The 20487-nt window shown below is 43.8% G+C and overlaps 1 protein-coding gene across 9 annotated transcripts in view; it reads left to right on the top strand.

Annotated features, from left to right (window-relative positions):
- RBM20 (RNA binding motif protein 20) overlaps positions 1–20487 on the top strand; it is a 207810-nt gene that overhangs the window by 121552 nt on the left and 65771 nt on the right. For 3 of the 9 annotated variants that reach the window (XM_017979304.3, XM_078346481.1, XM_078346482.1), the window contains exon 1: positions 13164–13502. The exons of 3 other annotated variants lie outside the window; for them this stretch is intronic. In XM_017979304.3, coding sequence (XP_017834793.1) covers positions 13420–13502 — 83 coding nt within the window. In that variant the 5' untranslated portion in view covers positions 13164–13419. Of the gene's footprint in view, positions 1–13163; positions 13503–20487 lie in introns of those variants that run through there. 3 more of the 9 variants (XM_017979305.3, XM_078346483.1, XM_078346484.1) reach the window with 1 other exon arrangement.

The raw sequence follows: 20487 nt of genomic DNA on the forward strand, positions 1-20487 counted from the left end.
CCCATCTGTGGATTTTTTGTTAAATAACATCAAAGTTTATTGGGTAAAGGACCAACATTGTAAAATAGAAATAAAAAAAATCTATTGAAGTTGGATTTGGGGAAGGAACTTAGGGGAGATAGGGAGAGCAGATGTTCCTCTCAGGCACACTTTTTTTTTTTTTTTTCTGAAAGACTTTTTTTGGAGCAGGTTCACAGCAAAATTGAGAAGGTACAGAAATTTCCCATCTACCCCCTGCCTCCACACACACGCAGCCTCTGCTACAATCAACCTCCCCCACCAGACTGGTTCTTCTGTTACAATTGATATCCCTACATTGACTCATCATAACGACCCAAAGTCTGCCATTTACGCTGGGTTCACTCTTAGTGGTATATGTTCTGTGGGTCTGGACAAATGCATGATGACATGTTCCATCATTACTGCATCAAACAGAGTAGTTTCGCTGCTCTAGATAACTCCACACTCCTCCTATGCATCCCTTCTCTCCGCTGACTCCTGGAAATCACTGACCTTTTCACTGTCTCCGTGGTTTTGCCTTTTCCAGAATGTCACATAGTTAAAATCATACAGTATATGACTTTTTCAGACTGGCCTCTTTCACCTAGTAGTATGTATTTAAGGTTACTCCATGTGTTTTCATGACTTGAGAGCTCATGTCTGAATAAGATCCCATTGTCTGAATGTACTAAGGCTTACTTAACCATTCACCTGCTGAAAGACATCTTGGTTTCTTTCCAGTCTTGGCAATTCTGAATAAAGCTGCTATAAACATCCGTGTGCAGGTTTTTGTGGAAACACCTCTACGGATTTTTGATCTGCTAAACACTGAACTAATAAGATTACTGGATATAGAATGCAGTTGAAAGGGATAAGTATGTGCTTATTTTTTCAATCATTCTTCATTGTAAAATATTGCATACATGCCAAAAAATACTTAAGGCATCTATGCAAAGTTTAATAAATAAAGCAAACACCTATGTAACTATCACTGGGTCAATAAATGGGATGCCCATGGTACCCAGAAGACCTTGAGGGTCTCTCAACCATCCCAGCCTCCTTCCTCACTTATACTTTTGTATAATTTCCTTGCTTTTCTCTATAGTCTTACATTTGTGTTTCTATTAGTTTGAGAGTTATAGGCTCTATTCTAGAAATTATAATATTTATACTGACCGTCTAAAGTTTATCAGAACTTCCATTTCCCATAGGGTAACTCAAGGTCCTTGGAACACTCTTAAAATGTTTAACCACTCTCAACTTATTTTCTGTCATTGTTGTGTATTTTAATCCTATATAATTCTCTGCCTTTTGGGTTCAAGCAATTGTCCTGCCTCAGCCTCCTGAGTAGCTGGGATTATAGGCATGTGTCACTATGCCCTGCTAATTTTTGTATTTTTAGTAGAGACGGGGTTTCTCCATGTTGGTCAGGCTGGTCTCGAACTCCTGACTTCAGGTGATCCACCTGCCTCAGCCTCCCAAAGTGCTGGGATTACAGGTGTGAGCCACCACACCTGACTTGATTCTATATTTTTAAAGAACACCAACAAAATATATTGTTCTACACGGTGGGAATTCATTTTGATCTACTCCTCATGCATCTGTCACTTTCTTTGCTTTCATTCATTTTTGTGTTTCCAGTCTTCCGTCTTGGATCACTTTCTTTCTGCCTGAAATGTAGCCTTTCGAATTTCCTTTGCTGGTGATGAATTCTTTGTATGCCCGAAGACTCCCTCCTGGATTTCACTTCACTGTGGCAGGGTATGTGTGTCAGTTGTCTTAGTTTCCTCTGGTTGCTGTAACAAATTACCACAACCCTGGTAAATGATACAGATTCACTCAAAACGACACAGATCCCTTCTCCTGTGATTCTGGAAGACAGAGCCTATAATCCATTTCCCTGGGCTAAAGTCAAAGTATCTGCAGAGCTGCGCTCCCTCTGCAGGTTCTGGGGGAATCTTTTCCTTCCCCAGCATCGCAATGCTGCATCCTTGCATGGCTTGATTCATGGTTCCCTTCTCCCTCCTCAAAGCCAACAGTAGTTGTAGCATCTCCAAATCTCTCTTCTGTCACTTCACTATCTCTGTGTCAAATCTCTCTTTACCTCCTCCTTGTATAATGCTTCTGATTGCACGTAGGGCCCACCCAAATAATCCCTGATGATCTACCCATCTAAGTTATGCGATCTAAGTTCTGAGATCCTTACGTTAATCACACCTGCAGAGTCTTTTTTTGCCATATGAGGTAACACTCACAGCTTCCTATGACCTGAATATCTTTGGGGGTCATTTATCTTTCCACATCAGAATTATAGGTTGGTCATTATTTTCTTTCAGCGTATTAAAGATACGATTCAATTGTCTTTTGACTTCCTTTTATGATGTTGAGTTATTTCTTAGTCTAAGTATCATTCGTTTTAAGGTAATCTGTATTTTTTTTTTCTCTAAGCTTTTCTCTTGGTTTTAATCACTGTGATCACTGATAACTGTGATGGGTCTAGGTATACATTCCTTTATATTTATTTTGCTTAGGATTCTCTGATCTTTTGACCCCATAGTTTATTTCAATAGACCTGGAAAATTCCCAGCTGTTATCTTTTCCGTATTACCTCATTCCCATCCCTATTGTCCTCTTTTGGGACTCCAATCAAATGTATGTTGGACCTTCTCACTTATCCCCCATAGTCTAAATCCACTCTTCTGTGCTTTCCATATTTTTGCTTTTGATGCTGTATTTTGAACAATTCCCTGTGATCTAACCTCTGCTTCTTAATTCTCTCCTCTATTGTTTTTCATCTGTTGCCAAACACTTCAGTAAGATTTTCCCTTTCTAGAAGTTCTGTTTGATTCTTTTCCCAATCTACTAAGTTGGTTTTTACAGGTTTTGGTTCCCTGAAGATATCTGCAAGCTTGTTTACTTTTTCATGTGGTTAGCAAATATAACTTAATGAGTTTGCATCTGCAGCATGTCCAGGTCTGTTTCTGTTCTCTGCTGTTCAGCTGGTTCTCACTCATGATGCCTTATTTTCTTCTATGCCTGATTATCTATTTTCTGATATGCCTGACAATTTCACTAGTTATTGCCCTTAAAGAAATTATTTGTGGAGACTCCCTGAGGCTTAGAACGAGTATACTCTCCTTCCTCTGGTTGCTCTCTGGAGTCATTACAAACGAAATTCATTGTCATCGTCCACGTGTGATATAGAACCCTGGGGTGCAAATCTGGATAAGGGCAGGCCTCTGGCACAACTCAGGGGTAACTTTATCTCCTTCCTACTTCTTCTCTTGCTTTGCTCAGGTTTCTCTCTGGGCCCATGGGGTTGGGAGGGACAGGAAGTGACAGATTAGTCCTGGTTCATCTTAATCCTGAGAGTGTGACCCTTAGGGACTCAGGTTACTACAGGTAATGGTCTCCTGTGGGGGTCTACATCAGATATGCTCTGGGCTCTGACATGTGTCATCATTACCCTTTTGATATCCAGGGGGCAAAAGCAGCTTGGGCACTCGAATAATCCTCTAGTCCCTTTAGGTTCAAGCTTTCTGCCCAAATCGGCCTGGTAGGAATGTGCTATCATTCACCCCTTCAGTGCTTTTATGGTGACTTATTCAGAGTTGTTTTTAGCCAGAGGGCTCATCCAATAATTCAATCACATACTTCACCCTCATGGGAAATAGCTATCACATTTCTATTGTGTAAAATTATGCGATTCTGTTTAACATCGTGTTATGTGTCTTTAGGAAATTTAGAAATTTACAGTGCAGAAAAAATCAAGGGAATGTTGGGCCACAAGTTTGTATTTGTTTTGAGATGTTAGTAGCCACATGGGAGACTGACCTGGTGGAGACGTTTGGGGAGCAGCGGGGAAGGTGAGAGACTTTTACTGGTTGCACATTAATGATGGGGAATCAAAAGGCCCATTTTGTTTGATGCCATCTATTGTCTTCTCAAGGGGAGACTTTAATTGGTTGGCCATTAAGTTTCATCTTTGCCTTTTAAAAATGGTCACCAAGAGGCCGGGCACGGTGGCTCACACCAGTAATCCCAGCACTTTGGGAGGCCGAGGTGGGCAGATCACGAGGTCAAGAGATTGAGACCATCCTGGCCAACATGGTGAAACCCCATCTCTACTAAAAATACAAAAAAATTAGCTGGGCGTGGTGGCGCACACCTGTAGTCCCAGCTATTCGGGAGGCTGAGGCAGGAGAATTGCTTGAACCCAGGAGGCAGAGGTTGCAGTGAGCCGAGGTCGTGCCACTGCCCTCCACCCTGGCACCTGGTGATGGAGTGAGACTCTATCTCAAAAAAAAAAAAAAAAAAAAAAAAATGGTCACCAAGAGAAAACTACTCTTATCTGGTTTCCCAACCACCTCAGCCTGGTCCTGAGCTGCCCTTGAGTGGCCACCAGCCAGTCTCTTCAAGTTAGGGCGGCTGGCTGTGATTCAGGCTGTGGAGACAGCATTAGTCAACAGTCTCTTCTGCCATGCATGCCCTGATCTTTAACGCTCCAACGTGTGTCTGTGACAATGACAGTAGATTCCTGACTGTGGCCATGGCTCAAGATACTTCAGTGGATAAATTTGGGCCAGGTTTGTGAGTCCAGTCTTTGGGCTCCCCTCAATATCACGTTTCAGCCAGTTGGTGTTGGATCATGATTTTAAAACCTTAAACCTGGAGTGTTAAGAATGAATTCTTGACTGTTCAGTCCTCATATCCCAGATTTGGATGGAAACCTCTGACATTATAACTAACATGAGGAAAAACCTGTAAATCATTTACAGATTCAGAAAACACTTAATGGGCTTCTCCTCTGTGGAAAGCACCATGCTGGGTATTTTGGAGTCCTTGCCCTCAGAATGCTTCTAGTCTTTTCCCATGCAGAGGACACAAGTATGCCCACCTAAGAAAGAAGCTGAGATTTAGAGGAGCCACTGACAATGGCTGTGAGAGTGTTCTGGCTGGGATGTTTGTCATCGCATTGCTCATGAGGTCTGATAAGGCTGGTCCGCCTAGCTGGCATCTCTTCCCTCCTCACACCTCAATGCACATTCCCTCCACATCTGGGCTCATGGCAGTGAATGTGGCCTTTCTGCCCAGAGGAGTTCTATCATTTGGTCAAGGTAGGGAGGTGATTATGCTTCTCTGTTTAAGGCTCAGCAAAAGACAAAATGCAGAAAGCCTGAAGGTAAGAGCTAATCTTGCTGGCTGTCACCAGGTCTTGTACAGCGTTATGGTTAAGTCATGATTGATGCATCAGAGCAGACCCCATTTTCTGGAAATCATTTCAGAATGGATACTGAAATTTGAGTTGATAAAACTTACCCAGACTCAAACTTGGTATCTCCCTGCCATTTCTCTCAAAACTCAATGCTCTGCAATGTTCCTACACAAGTGAGGTTGGTGCATTTATTAATTAATGCCACCAGGAGATCTGGTAAAGCCTCAGCAAACAATTCCCATGTGCTCTTTCAGGGGAAAACAACTTACAATAAGATTTGTTTCCTCAGTAAGAATTGGAGGATATATGGCCAAAATTTCTCCAAGCTGCCACCTCTTTCTCTTGGCAAGCTATTGGGCTGTTAGCTTCCAGTCCCCCAGCTTCCTTGACTATGAGGATTCCTTCCTAGTTTGGTTCAGAGCACAGATTCCACCTGCTTTTATTTTGCTTCCTAATTGCTCATTATTCTCCCAAGCACACACTCTTTTTCTTTGCTCTACTCCTCTGACTATATTACCGAATATTTTGATCCCAAACAAAGGTGACTTTTGTACTCAGCTTGTTGTGAAAGATCAGTAACATGTGACATGTGACATGTGATACGTTTTCCATCTTTTATATCTTTATACTCCCCTGGTGCTTGGCCATGGGGATCATGTTTTGCTGAGTGTCATACTCTTGCCATTCAAATTTTATTTGAAGTAAATAGTGAAACAAAGTTGGAGGAGAGTGGTTCTTTCTCCTTTTCCAGAGGAGGCATCCAAAAGTACTCAGAGAATATGCAAAGTACTAAGATACTAACTTAGTAATACTAACTAATACCATCCTATTACTTGTTTTTGTTTGTGCACATGGACCAAAAGTGATACCATGTTGAAGACTGTCTAATGCCATGTCAGAGGATATTTTAGTCTTTTGCAAAAACAGAGAATGAAGACAGTGCACAGTGCTAGGCACAGTATTGTGCATTGACTGTTAGAAGGACAGAAGAGAACAGCCTGGTGTTCTCAGAGGAGAACTGGACAAAGCTGGACTGGGGCTACTCTGCTACTAAGTCAGCACTCTCTCAACAATCAGTCACCCAGATGATCCTCATGGGGTCCTTGCTTAGACATGATGTTGGCCCATGGGAAGATCAGTTGCAGCTCTTTTGAGTGACTGATGTCTTCTAACCCCAGAGTCATGGGATAAACCCCACTGTGAGTTGTTTATTAGCAATATTGAGCTCTGCTTGTGGCAGGTACTGAATTGGCATAGGGCATACAGAAATAGAAACGACAGACAAGATCTTTTTTCTTTTTTCTTTTTTTTTTCCTTAAGCCAAGGCTCATCTGTCACCCAGGCCGTACAGTGGTGTGATCTCGGCTCACTGCAATCTCCATCTCCCAGGCTCAAGGAGTCCTCCTGTCTCAACTTCCCAAGTAGCTGGGACTACAGGCATGCACCACCATGCCCGGCTAATTTTTGTATTTTTTTTAATAGAGATGGGCTTCACTATGTTGCCCAGGCTGGTCTCAAACTCCTGGCTTAAGCAATCCATCTGCCTTGGCCTCCCAAAATGCTGGGATTACAAGCGTGAGCCACTGTGTCTACTCTAAGATCCCAGTTCTTGTGGAGCTTACATTCCAGGGGAGGGACAAGCAATAAAGCACATGATAAACAAGGTCATTTTATAGTGATAAAGGTAGGATAAGGGAGGAGGACAGAGTAAACTGTGTGTTTTCCTTTAGAGATGTCCACATGCACATACAAAATCCAGTAATAGGATGGGCTGTATCCTAAGTTTAAAGCAGGACATCTGATTCACTCTCTGTGAGGTGGCCTCTTTGAGAAGATGACAGCAGCCCTGGGACCTGAGATTGAGAAGCAGTCACATGAAGACATGAAGCGGCGCCGCCCAGCAGAACCCTCCACCTGCTGCAGATGATATGTGCTGTGCTGTCCAGCGTGGCAACCGCTAGTCACATGTGGCTGCTGAGCCCTTGAAATGTGGCTAATGCAACTGAGGAGCTGTATTTTAAATTTAATATGAATAATTTAAATTTAAATAGCGAAATGTGGCAAATAGCTATCCTATTGGACAGTGCGGATTAGGGGAAGGACGTTTCAGGTAGTGAGGGCAGCTTGCGCAAAGGTCCTGAGGCTGTGTCGCTCTGCCCATCCAACGTGAGCTCTCTGTCTGGAAGCTCTGGTCAGTTTTTAAAGAGCAAATCTGGAAAATTTAATTATGCTTCCTGTTTCTGTTTTATGGGCCTCTGGAGAACCTACAGAGGAATAACAGTTAACCGGACAGGAGTTAAAGTCCCTACTCAACAAAGAACCTATTTCCTTTCCTGGGAAGGTCTCCTTCCCACATTGGCTGACTCACAAGTCTTGACTGGTTTCCTCTGCTAATGGCTGCGGGCGGCCTTCGCCTGCACATGATATAGCCTTTTCAGCGCTGAGCTTGTTCGTTCTGGGAACGAATCCTGCCTTTGTTCTTGACTTGCATCTTCTGGTAACAAGAGGCTGGAACCCCTACCACTGCATTTTCAAGGAGTCACTCTGTGTTCTACATACAACCTTCCAACCATTCTAGGGGGCTGAGACCTCATCTTTTCTGGCATAGCTTTTCTATTTTCTTCCATTGCTAAAGATAGTCAGCCCTGGTTTTAAAGAGAAATTTGTGTTTAGAGAGAATTTCACCTTGAATTGCCACTTTATGTTGCAAAGATTAAGAAAGAAAAGGGAAGAAGAAAGAAGAAAAAAAGGCCCCAGGAATGTTTCCAGTGGTTTTCTCACATGCCATGCATGCATTGGGATCTCTCAGGCCACGAAAGCCTCTTGTACCTTCTGGGCAAGAATTGGGCTATTCCAAGCAGCCACTGGCTAATCCCAGCAGGGGCGGAGGGAGGGGCAATGGCAGGGACCGGCTCCGTCTAGCCAGCATGGGTGGAGATTCGGCTCTAGCAAGATTCCCACGCAAAAGCAGAGATGAGGTAGCCAATGCTGGCTCAGTGTGCTGAGGATTAGAGGAGACTCTGCTGCAGAGTCTGTAATCCTGGACTAGCCTGGATTTGTCACTGGTTTAATGATGAATCTACTACTCTCTTTGTACTTACATAGCCCAAGAAAAAACAATACCTAGTACCACCCTGAAAGGTATATGAAACCAAGCAAAGGGGATCTAAATGTTAAATTGGAGGCCATGGACCCAAGCCCACCTCCATGGGTTGAGCGCTTACTCTGCCTTCTACCTTTGGTCTTACCTGATGGTCTGCAGCTAGCTCAGTGGTGGTGGGGGCACAGGGGAAGCCTGTGAACTTCAAGCCATGGCATGTACCAAGAAGTCATCTTGATGTTGATGAGCTTGATCTCTCTGAAGGCAAAATCTGACATCATAAAATGAGTATCTGTGGTGCCTGAACAATGTGCTGGCACATTCCATCTCCTTTTGCAAAAAACCTCCCTAGAACATAAGTGTGGAAACACAGCTGAATCGGGTGCTTTGGCTTCATGCGTAAACATGGCAGTGCTTCACAAAGATCCCTACCACGCACATATGCCTTGCCCTTACTTTTAGCATGTGCTTCTCCAGGAGAGAAATCCCTTCTCTGGGGAAGGGGCTGTGTCAGACACCTTAACCTGAGGGGTTCATTGGAAAGCCCTATAAGCTACATGGATCAGTATTCACCCAGCTGAATTCCTTTGTCTTTTTTTTTTTTTTTTTTTTGAGACAGGGTCTCACTCTGTTGCCCAGGCTGGAGTACAGTGGCAGGATCTCAGCTCACTGCAACCTCAGCCTCCAGGGTTCAAGTGATTCTCCTGCCTCAGCCTCCCAAGTAGCTGGGATTATAGGCACTTTCCACCATGCCCAGGTGATTTTTGTATTATTAGTAGAGACAGGGTTTCACCATGTTGGTCTGGCTGGTCTTAAACTCCTGACCTTGTGATCCACCCACCTTGGCCTCCCAAAGTGCTGGGATTACAAGCATGAGCCACCTCGCCCAGCCAGGAATTTCTTTGCCTTAAAATTTTTTTTTAATTAAAACATAGGTATGTTTATTAAAGAAAAATTAGTCTACAGTCTACAGTCATATACCTGGAACAGGTCTGATCTCAGAAGCTAAGCAGGGTCAGACCTGGTTCGTACTTGCATGAGAGAAAACTTACACAAGGAGAAAGGAGAAAAAAATTACCTATGATTCTACCTCTAAACACAGCTACCCCTGTTCACAGTTCGGTATGTTCTCAATAGGATTTCCTTCCTACCAAAGGGTTATTTTGCCTTGTACGTGGCTGTAACTGTAATATATATACAATTCTGTGCACTGGTTTTAGATTTAACATTAAATAGTAAGTGAATAGTAAATATCACTTGTTAATGGCAGCATAGCATGTCCTTAAGTTCACGTGTACTTGGCACTTGGGAGACTTGAGCCACAAGGCCTCAGTAATAGCTGAAGGTCACACAGCCAGACCTAGCTCATGTCTCCCACCTCCCAGGTGAACACTCATTACATTCACTGGATCTCAGTCTATATCTGCTTTTGTCCCCACCCGCGGGGTGTGTACCTGTACCAGTCGCTTCCTCCTTACATTATTGCATTTAACTCCCTCTTCTACTTCCAGTGAGGGCCACTACACCACCCGCTGCAGGACACGCCCCCGGCATGGAGGTCAGATCGCCCAGTCCATCATGGCACCCAAAGAGACCCATAGTATCATAATAAATAATAGTATTCCTGGGGGTCAGGTGTGCCTCATGCTTCTCCCAACCCAACTTCTACCTCTTGCCTTAATACTAGCTTCAGAGTAAAAGAAAGGATTCACCTTCTCAAATCCTATTGAAAACATACCTGGCACAGTGGCTCATGCCTATAATCCCAGCACTTTGGGAGGCCGAGGCGGGTGGATCACCTGAGGTCAGGAGTTTGAGACCAGACTGACCAACATGGTGAAACCCTATTTCTACTAAAGATATAATAATTAGCCGGACACCTACAATCCCAGGTACTGGGGAGGCTGAGGCAGGAGAATCGCTTGAACCTGGGATGCAGAGGTTGCAGTGAGCCGAGATTGTGTCACTGCACTCCAGCCTGGGTGACAAGAGCAAAATTCCATCTCAAAAATAATAAAAAAAAAAAAAAAAAGAAAGGATTAACCAAAGGCAATAGGGACAGGCTTAGATATCCACAGCAACCTTAGGCTGTGGTGCTCTCTTAACCTGCTGCTTTCCGGGGAGATGGCAGATGTGGTTTCTACTCTCACCCAGCCTGAGTTCTTCCTTCCCGTTAGGGACTGACTTCATGGGCATGGATTTGCACTGAGTCCCACATTGAGAAGGGCCCTGTCCTTGGTTGGTTTAACGCTCTGCTGTTGCCATCTTGAAAGTCTTAATAAGTTTTGAACAAGTACCCTGCGTTTTCGTTTTGTACTGGGCCTCAGAAGTGGTCGGTTCTGCCCTCAGTGTACTTTGAGTACATCTTACTTGTAGCGTTCATTTCATTTTACTATATTATTTATGACTCGCTTTGCATACTGGGAGGTGCTTTAGTGGAAATGCAAAGTCTTTGGAATCCAGCAGACAATGTTTCAAATGACCATATACTAGGCCTTGACACTTAAGGTTAAGTACTCAGTCATTTGGAGCTTCAGTGTTCTTATTTGTAAAATGGGGATAGTGATCTTAATTTTTTTTGACTTATGAGAATCAAAAAAATGTGTGAAACAGGTAGCATAATGTGTTGTGCATCCATGCTTACTGCCTACCTCAGGCTCCTCTGTCCTTCCTTGCCTGGCGCAGTGCTGGTATACAGTAGGTACTCAATACATGCCTGCGACATTGAACTGAATTTTCATTTGGGGTGTTTAGCTTGTGCCTCTTCATTTCCAGATTGCAAATGGAGTTGTGTTCTGGTCTCTGGGTAAGAGCTAGGACCACAGAATCAGAAGGGCTTATTCTAAGTATTGGCATTTCTTCTCCTGGGAATTGTACCCCAGGCCGTGTATGAGGGTACCTTTTCTTTTATTCAGTGTATCATGTTATGGAGCTCACAATAGCAGATACACAGCTCCGGCTGCACCAGGTGACACATGGCTTCCACCAGAACCCTGCAGGTAGGCGTCGTCCTCATCCTTCTTTCCTGTGGCTGGCTGTCCCTGGCAGGTTTCAGGCATTTGTTTTTAGCCACTGTTGAGACTGTCTTTGCCACTGCATATCACTGCTCTCCCTCAGCAGCAGAGAGGAGCAGAGTCTTCTGTGTGGGTTTGGGAAGACACATGTGATGGGGCGCTTTTCAGTAAACTCTTATCCTAAGAAAGTTCTGGGCATAATGAAGGAAGACTGAGAGAGGAAGGGCAAAGAATGCTGACTGGAGGACAGCCTTGGAGCTCGGGGAACCTAGCAGACCATGGGGAGGACTCAAGGCCAGAAGAGAAAGGCAGCCACAGCCAGGCTGGCTGGCTCCCTTAGGTCAGGAGCTGGCGCCTTTAGGTGTCTGTGACTGAGTCAGTGGCTGAAGCCAACAGAGCCCAAGGCAGCCCGTGGGCTGTGACTAAATTAGGAAGAGAGGGCCCTTGGGCTTTCCTGGGAGCTCACTGGGGCAGATGGGCCATGGAAGGGCCTCTGGTGGGCAGCTGGAAACAGGCTGGCCAAACATATCCAACAACTGGCTTTCACTTTTGATTTTTCAGTGCGGCTGTAGAAATAACACACACTGGGTCTGAGGTCAGTCCCAGCAGGGGGAAGCCTCCCTGATGCCAGGGTACCCACGGGTGGTACCAGGTAGGAGGTGATCTGACCCCCAACCCCCATCTTCTCCAAGGGACTAAGTAAAATAGGAGAATCTAGTAAGCTTCAATCACTAAGTCATTTATAAGCTCCTGGGAGTTTTGACATTTTAAAAGGAATATACCCTATTGATTATTTGGGGGAGGGGATTATAGTGGACGCCAGGCATGGCAGGTGAACATCAGCCTGTCCCACACAGGAAAAATTGGAAGGGCGGTTGCTTTGCATAACCTGACAGTGAGGAACCTGTGACAACAGATTTTGATTTTGGAAAATCACGTGAAGGTTTAGTTTGGTTTGAGTGTTGAAGGATTGCAGTGTGAGGTTTGGAAGGAGAAAACTAAAAACAAGTTGGCAGGAGAACAGCGGCTCCTGGGAAGAAAAGCTGTGTTTCCAAGTAATCAAACTCCGAATGAGGCCAGCCAGGCCCTTCAGCCACTTCTTCACAGAGAGGCTTCTTGGCTTTTTTGGGGGTGGGGGGGGCGGGAGTTATAGATTCTGCAAGACTGGTTGAAGGCATCAGCCTGAGAGCACAGTTTCTTGGGCCAAGTAACTCCCTTTTGTGGTGCTCGTCTTGAGCACTGCAGGGTTTTTGCAGCATCCCTGGTCTCTGCTCAGTAGACACCAGTTGCGTTCCATCCTCCCCCTCAGTTCTGACAACAAACCGTTTCCAGCATTACACTGGGGCCCAAAATCGCCCCCAGCCACTGCTTAGAGAAAAGGAGACGCCGCTTTTCATACTGAAAGGTAGTGCAGTTACCACTGGGTGGGTGAAATGATGGGTCATCTCAGTTCATCTCCTGTTCCACAGAAATCAAAAAGGGCAACTGTTTCAGGAGCTTTGCTGTTGGGCGTCAGCTTGCTGGCGTTGTCTGATGTAGCCGGATTTCTAAGGTTTTTTAGGGTATCTTCAGGACCAAATTTTCACCCATGAAAACCCAGAGTAAAAAACAAGCAAGCAAACAAGCAGACCACCACCCACAGCAGCAGCAAAAAATAGGGAAGTAAACCAGGGGGGTTTGCAATTTTATTAAAAGTGGTCAGCGCGGTCAGCCCTAGATCCCTCCTTCAAAAGCGCTCTCAGGAGGCCTGTCTGCATAGAGCTGGCTTGAGTGTTGATATGTGAAGAGGCTGAGAACATGTGGTATAAACATCGACTGATATTGTTTGCCATTTACACTCAGCATGTGTAATGCTGCAGGAATGGCTCCCGGCGGCATGTGACTGCCCTTCCAGGCGAGTATGCCGTATGCCGTGCTCAGGCACTGCTCTTTCTCTTTCACTCCCTCCCTCCCTCCCTCCCTTGCTTGCATGCCCCCTCCTCTGCCCCTTTCCTCTTCTTCCCTTTCCAGGGGAGAGTTTGAGTGGAGGCTTGTCATGATTGGCATGCAGAAAGCTGGTAGAGTGTCATTGGAATTTTCTAGGGAGGCACATGCGCAACACCCAAAATGACTCCCAGCTTCGGTGGCCGCAGGTCAGCGCGTCGTGCCAGGCACCCTGGTCTGTTTCAGAAAGGTAAGGTTGCATGATGTCATCCTACGTTTCCCCAGCACAAGGGAGAAATCGAGGTTTTGTTAGTTTCTTTTTTAATTCTCCAGTCCAGACAGCACCTCTGAACATGTTCTCGGCGCTGAGCATTTGTGCATGAGTATGCGATTTGTCTGTGTCCCCACCCTCTCCGTTTAAAAAAAAAATTAACAAATGATTCACAACGGCAGTTTAACATGTGACCTAAAACAGCTCCTCATGACCCCAGTGAAATTGGCGATCCTAATGTCAGAAAGTCTAGATGGTCTTTTTACGCTGGTTACTAAACGCTTTGTATAAAGAAGAGTTGTGAGGCTACTGGAAAACAGATTGCGTTATCACCAGATCCGGGAGAAGAAGGGGATGCGTTCGGAATCCCAAAACTTTATAAATGATAGGCGTCTCTTAAGGGTGAGGTCTTTTGTGTTAATCGCTGGAATTTGGCAGTGTTGGAAAATGAACTTAAAGGTGTTTGAAACGTCTCGTATCTGTTGAGTGCAAAGTGTGACACATTCTGGACCAGGAGGAGAGTGTCGTGTTAAAATTCATGAGCAGGGGATATCTCGCCAAGAAACAGGCCTTGATAATGGCTTCTGAGTACCCCTGAAGTAGCCGGAATATGAATTTCAGCTCCTCTTAGGTATCTTTAAGTAAAGTTAAGTGTTTAAACAAAACTATTTTCATCATCACCAAGCCAGCAAGAAAGCGTGTAAACTTCTGTGGTGCGGCTCAGGGCACAGATTTGGACATTGATGTGATGGTCCGTTAGCAGACTCAAGAGCAACCAAACATGACTCACCTCATTTCTGTATCTGATGCAATTACAAGTAGCTTCAACGCACGCAGTAGATGAATACTAGTTTTCTGCTTGCAAGTGTGTAAAAGCGAATCCACACTCATAAAACGGCATGGATGGTATATCTTATATTACGGGGATTTTTGTTTTACTCTGAAAAAAGTCTTTTGTGCAGCTTTGCCTTTGGTTTCTGCCTTAGAGGCACTGGAATCTTTTTCTTTCTTGCAATTCTGAGATGTTAGAAAACTGAAGGGGAGAGGGTTAATAGGTTCACACACACACCCCTCCCCCACGTGCATACGCTAACAGCTGCCATGTATGATTTTGGTGGAATTTGATATTTCGAATGAAATGACTTCCTTGTTTTCCATAGTAATATAATAATCAATTTTACCATAGTGAACTGTGTACATGTCAAGCCTTGGCTGCTCCTAATTAGCAATGGATGGGGTAGGTGGGGAAAGTGCTGTGGGGAAAGTGCTGGAGAGCACTTTCGAGTGAAAAATCAGCCTTCAAGTTTTAACCATTCTTTCTTGCCTCAGCCAAGACAGTTTTCAATCTGCTCGGATCTTAACCACAGGTTTAGTTTGTGGTGTTCTAAGAAAATATCTAGAATGACACGTGCAAATGTGACAAAGATGGGCCTGTGTCTCTAACCGATGTGGGGCTGTCTTTCATCTCTACTCTATAGTAGCTGTCTTATGGCCACAGCTTTGTAAGATAGAAGCAAAAGCCAAAAGTGATGCACATACAATGTTCTCTGCCTTGGGCAGCGTCTATGTTTTGTTGGCTGTAGCCAGAAAGACAACAAGAAACTTCCATCCACTTTGGAAAAGGGATATTAAATAATTACACAGCTTATATATAAAGCCCCAATCCTAATGTTCTCATTTACTCTAAGTAATGTAAAGGAATTAAACCGTGCACATTCCCAAAACACACTTGGAAACATGTACCATGTCCTTCACAAGGAAATGAGTATTCTGCTAAGATCTACATTCCCACATGCTTAATCCAGTCATAATTTCAAGTCAGTTGAACGAGTCTTTGTTCAGTGACTCTAATTTGCCCAGTGCTGAGTCACATAGGCCTTGGGAGTTTGAAGGATTTTAGGATGTGGATGATATCCTCAAGGTGCTTATAATTCAGAAGGTAAAACTCCTCCCCTGGCAAACCTCACCTGGCTTTCTGCAGCAGAAACTGTATGTGTTTTCTGGGGCACATCTTGTTGTAAAAAGTATTTATTGAATTGCATGAAAAGGTGCATTAACAGAGCTAAGAAATATTTTTAGCTCTATTGTGTTTGACCCTCTGTGGACTTGTGACCCTTTGTGGACTTGTAAAAATTTCAGTGTTTAGTCTGCAGGGTCATTTAAGACACATAGTCATGCTGTTTGGCGTGACAACAATAGCTTATGGGACCCAAAGCAATGAAAAACAGATTGATTCTATTCGTTTATAGATTGGTAATTCTTAGACTTTGTTGCACAGTTATTCCTGGGGACCTATTAACAATTCCAATGCCTGGGTTTAGTCAATCTCTGAAGGTGGGACTCAAGCCTCAGCACTTTTTAAACCCCCCAAGTAATTCCTAAGTGCCACCAAGTTTGAGATCTAGCGATATAGATGACTTCATCAACAATCTTTTTCATTTGTTTTTTTATCCTAAACCTTCTAGGGTGAGTTTTGGAATGGGCTTTATATAATGATGGGGGGACTTAAGAACTTTCAGCCTTCTGGAAGTGAACTGTCTGTTCTCTGAATTAGTGAACTCAGTGTGGATGAAGGTGTGCTTTCTCTCTTTCCAGCAAACCTGGTAATAGGATGCCAGGCCAATCACGCAACCATCTACATTACCTAAGGCTTTCTGAAACTTGAGTGTTTTTATTACAGGAGGCCAAATGTTCTGAAAATCTTGATTATGTCTCTTAAGAGAAGGTGATTATACAATTAATTACATATCCCCCTTGAAATTATTTTTGCATTGTCTGAAACACCCATGGAAAAGGATGCCCCCTCTTGGTATACTGGCAACTATTAGAAGTAGCTCCTTAAAATAGAGGGGTTACTCAGTTCCTGATAACTCACTATAGATTTTTTTTTTCAGACAGAGTCTTGCTCACCCAGGCTGGAGTGCAGTGGTGCAATCACAGCTCACTGTAACCTTGAAACCCCGGGGCTCAAGCAATCCTCCCACCTGAGCCTCCCAAGTAGCTGGGATTACAGGTGTGCACCACCATGTCTGGCCAAGTTTTAAATTTTTTTTAGAGACAGGATCTCTCTGTGTTGCCCAGGCTGGTCTTGAACTCCTAGCCTCAAGTGACCATTCTGCCATGCCATGGGCTTCTAAAGTGCTAGGATTACAAGTGTGAAGCCACTGCCCCTAGCTACCTCACCATAGATTCTTGAAGTTGGAGAGTATTTTCAAAATATTCTAGTGCAGTGGTTCTCAAAGTGCTACATCAGCATCACCTGGGCTTGCTAGAAATGAACATGTTCAAGCTCCACCCCCAGATCTTCTGAGTCAGACGCAGAGATGATGCTGTGGGTGGTGAGCGGTGGGTCCAGCATCTGTGTTTTAGGAAGTGCTTCTCTCTGGGTGCCCACCAAAATTTGAATTACTGCTGTTATTTCACCTTGTCAGAAACTGAGATACCTCAGTCCTGGGATCTGTGTCTGCACCAAGTCCAGATCATCCTAACTTTCCTATGGGTCATGAATAACTGCCTTAAGAAAAGACTCGCCATCCTAAAATCATCAGGCATAAAGAAACCTTACAGTTTCATCTTACGTCTCATCTGACCCTTCCATTTCACAGATGAGAAAACTGAAGTCGATAGAGTGACGTGCCCTCAATAAGATGCAGCATTATTGGTCTACATTGAGCAGAGCTTTTGGTCTGCTTATAATCGACACAGTCCTCCCACTGGTCCACACTGCCTCTCCAGTTTAAGGTGGACTTTGAGTGTTTGGCTTAAATCACATCAGTTACAATGTCTAGGTTAATCATCATATAACTCTAGAAAAAGCCCAACTATTTTGATTGAGAATTTTAATTCTTTAAAATTAATCCAAAATTCTTTCATTTCAAATTGGCTTGAATTTTATAACTTTGTACATTTAATAGAAAAAAATCTCAGTGATGTAAACTGCTGAAAAGAAAAGTCACAGACCATAGGGATCACTCCTTGGACGTGGCTTTCATCCCAACATCATTCATGTAGCTCAGGCACTAATAGCGTCTCAGATGCACACACTGAAATTGCATTTTCTTCATATTTAGTTAAAAGGAAAAAAGTGACAAGGAGTCAGTTTTTTGAATATTTTAAAATTTCATACTTGATATGGTTGGTGATATTTACATAATTTTGTCAGTGTTCAGAAACTGAATCTAATCCACATTCTCTGCAGAGCTTCATCCTTCAAAGTACTGTAGCAATACACAGGGAACATTTCGCCAGGAAAGGAAGGGAGAACACACAGCTATTATCTACAGACTCGTATACATGGAGCAGGCATGTCCATGGATACAAACTTTTTTGTTTTTTTTGTGTGTGGATTTTTTTGAGACAGAGCCTGGCTCTGCCACCCAGGCTGGCGTGCAGTGGTGTGATCTCTGTGCTCCTCCTGCCTCAGCCTCCCAAATAGCTGGGGCTACAGGCACATGCCACTATGCCTGGTTAATTTTTGTATTTTTTGTTTTTGGGTTTTTTATTTATTTATTTATTTTTGAGACAGAGTCTTGCTCTGTCGCCTAGGCTGGAGTGCAGTGCAGTGGTACAATCTCGGCTCACTGCAGCTTCTGCCACCTGGGTCAGCCTCCTGATTAGCTGGGGCTACAGGTGTTCACCACCACACCCAGCTAATTTTTTGTATTTTTAGTAGAGACTGGGTTTCACCATGTTAGCCAGGATGGTCTCGATCTCTTGACCTCATGATCTGCCCACCTCAGCATCCCAAAGTGCTGGGATTGCAGGAGTGAGCCACTGCGCCCAGCCTAATTTTTGTATTTTGTTAGTAGAGAGATTTTGCCTTGTTGGCTGGGCTGATCTAGAACTGCTGACCTCAAGTGATCTGCCGCCTCAGCCTCCCAAAGTTCTGGGACTGCAGACATGAACCACTATGCCCAGCCCATGGATAGAAATGTTTATTGGTTCCACACACCCACCATGTGCCAGGTATTGTGATGTGGCGTGGGACACATTTGAAGTTCCTACCTTCAAATGATCATGGGACAGTGAGGAAGTCAGAAAAGTGCTTAAGTAGACAATTATGAGAGCAGTTGGTGGAGTTAGAAGAGAGTAAAATTGAGGCTAAAGGAGCAGCAGGGCATTTTGAGGATCATAGAAGGGACACAAGTTCACACTGGATGGGAGCAGAAACCACAGAAGGCTGCCTGGAGGAGGTGTCCTGTGAATTGCATTTTAAAGGACCGTAGATATCCAGATGTGCAGGGGAGTAGGGAGGAGGTTGTTCAGGGAGAGGGGCCAGTATATGCCAAGGCATCAATGCTTGTGGCACATTGTCTTTCACTGGGCAGGACTGATCTATTAATCCCTATATATTTCTTTTGTGTGTATAAACATTAGCAATTTGGTTTCTTAGAGAACTTTCTGTAGCAGTTTTAAAATATACATTTCAAAAAGCTCATTTTTACATTACGGAAGACTCAAATGTTCCTAAGAAAATTTTCTCAGTTGAGAAGTCACCATATCTTACGTTACCGAGAAAATTGAAAGATTTCCCCTAACCCCAGAAGTCAAACCAGCTCCCTCAATTTGAGACTGCACAAAACCAATTAATTTTTGCCCAGTGTGGATTTTCTAAATAATTGTATCTCAGAAAAACCAACTCCTCTCCTAAATGGATTTGAACTGCCTTTCACTCTGAAAGCTGTGGGTCCATCTGGGAAATGTCTTTGTAGAGGACAGAATTTTATAATAAAGTATTTTTGGTATTGCATTTACTAAATCTTCAGGGATATAGGTAGGAGAGCCTCTGCGCTGAACTGACTGCCCAGCAGAACAAGGTGAGAGGAAATGAAATTATTTCATGCCGGCTGGCCTGCAACACATGCCTCTGAACGAAGCTATATGTCATGGGCTGCATAATGATGTTCTGGTCAACAGCGGACGGCATATACAATGTTGTTCCCATAAGGTTATAATACTGCACTTTTACTGTACTTGTCTAGGTTTAAACATGTTTAGATATGCCCAAATACTCACCATTGTGTTCCAGTTGCCTCCAGTATTCAGTACAGGAACATGCCGTGCACGTTTGCAGCCTAGGAGCAATGGGGTATACTGTATAGCCTATGATGTTCACGTGACATCTCAACTTCCCAACAACACATTCCTCAAGACGTGTCTCCACTGTTAAGCAGCACGTGACTGTATAGGTAACAACGGCTTCTTTAAAAGCATTCCCAGGAGTGGCCAGGTGTGGAAAGAGCTTAATTTCTGAGCAATGATAATGATAGTTAATATTATTATCATGCTTTGCAGAGCACCTGCACATCATGTTTCATCATTACAGTGAGTGGAACAGACATTACGATCTCCACTTGACGGATGAGGAAATTAAACCTTAGAGTCATCAGATTTCAAAGGAGAAGGAACCTTGGAGATCCCTTCATCCAGCGTTCTCATTTTACAAAAAAAAAAAAAAAAAAAACTCTTTGAGATCAGGGAAAGTAACTGACCTAGGGTCCCACGGGGAGTAAGTAAGGGCTGTTGGGCCAGGCCCAGGTCTTCTGATTTCTAGCTCCATCATTTTTCACTTCGTCACTCTGCTCTCAACCTTCAGTGCATTAGAGGAAACTTGGTAGATTAGGCATTTGTTCTTAAGGAGAAATTCTGTTGATATCAGTCTGTGCGCTATTTTGTAAACACATACGTGTAGAAAAAGTCCCTTATTTTTCTGCTGTTTCTATATGTAGATGCAAACAGATAGATATACACACCACATGTGGATCTCACTGGGGAGATGTGGGTGGGACTGGACTTAGTCTCAAAGGGGACTTCAACTTTATCTGTCGAATATTCTTTTATTAAAAAATTTTGAAGCAAAAATGACCATTACGGTAGTGTTTGTTCATTTTGAATAATGGGTGGTGAATTCATAGGTGTTTGTTTCACTCTTCATATTTTTGTATTTTTAAAATTTCAAAAGAAA

This window comes from Callithrix jacchus, chromosome 12 (assembly GCF_049354715.1).
Source record: "Callithrix jacchus isolate 240 chromosome 12, calJac240_pri, whole genome shotgun sequence".
Taxonomy (NCBI): domain Eukaryota; kingdom Metazoa; phylum Chordata; class Mammalia; order Primates; family Cebidae; genus Callithrix; species Callithrix jacchus.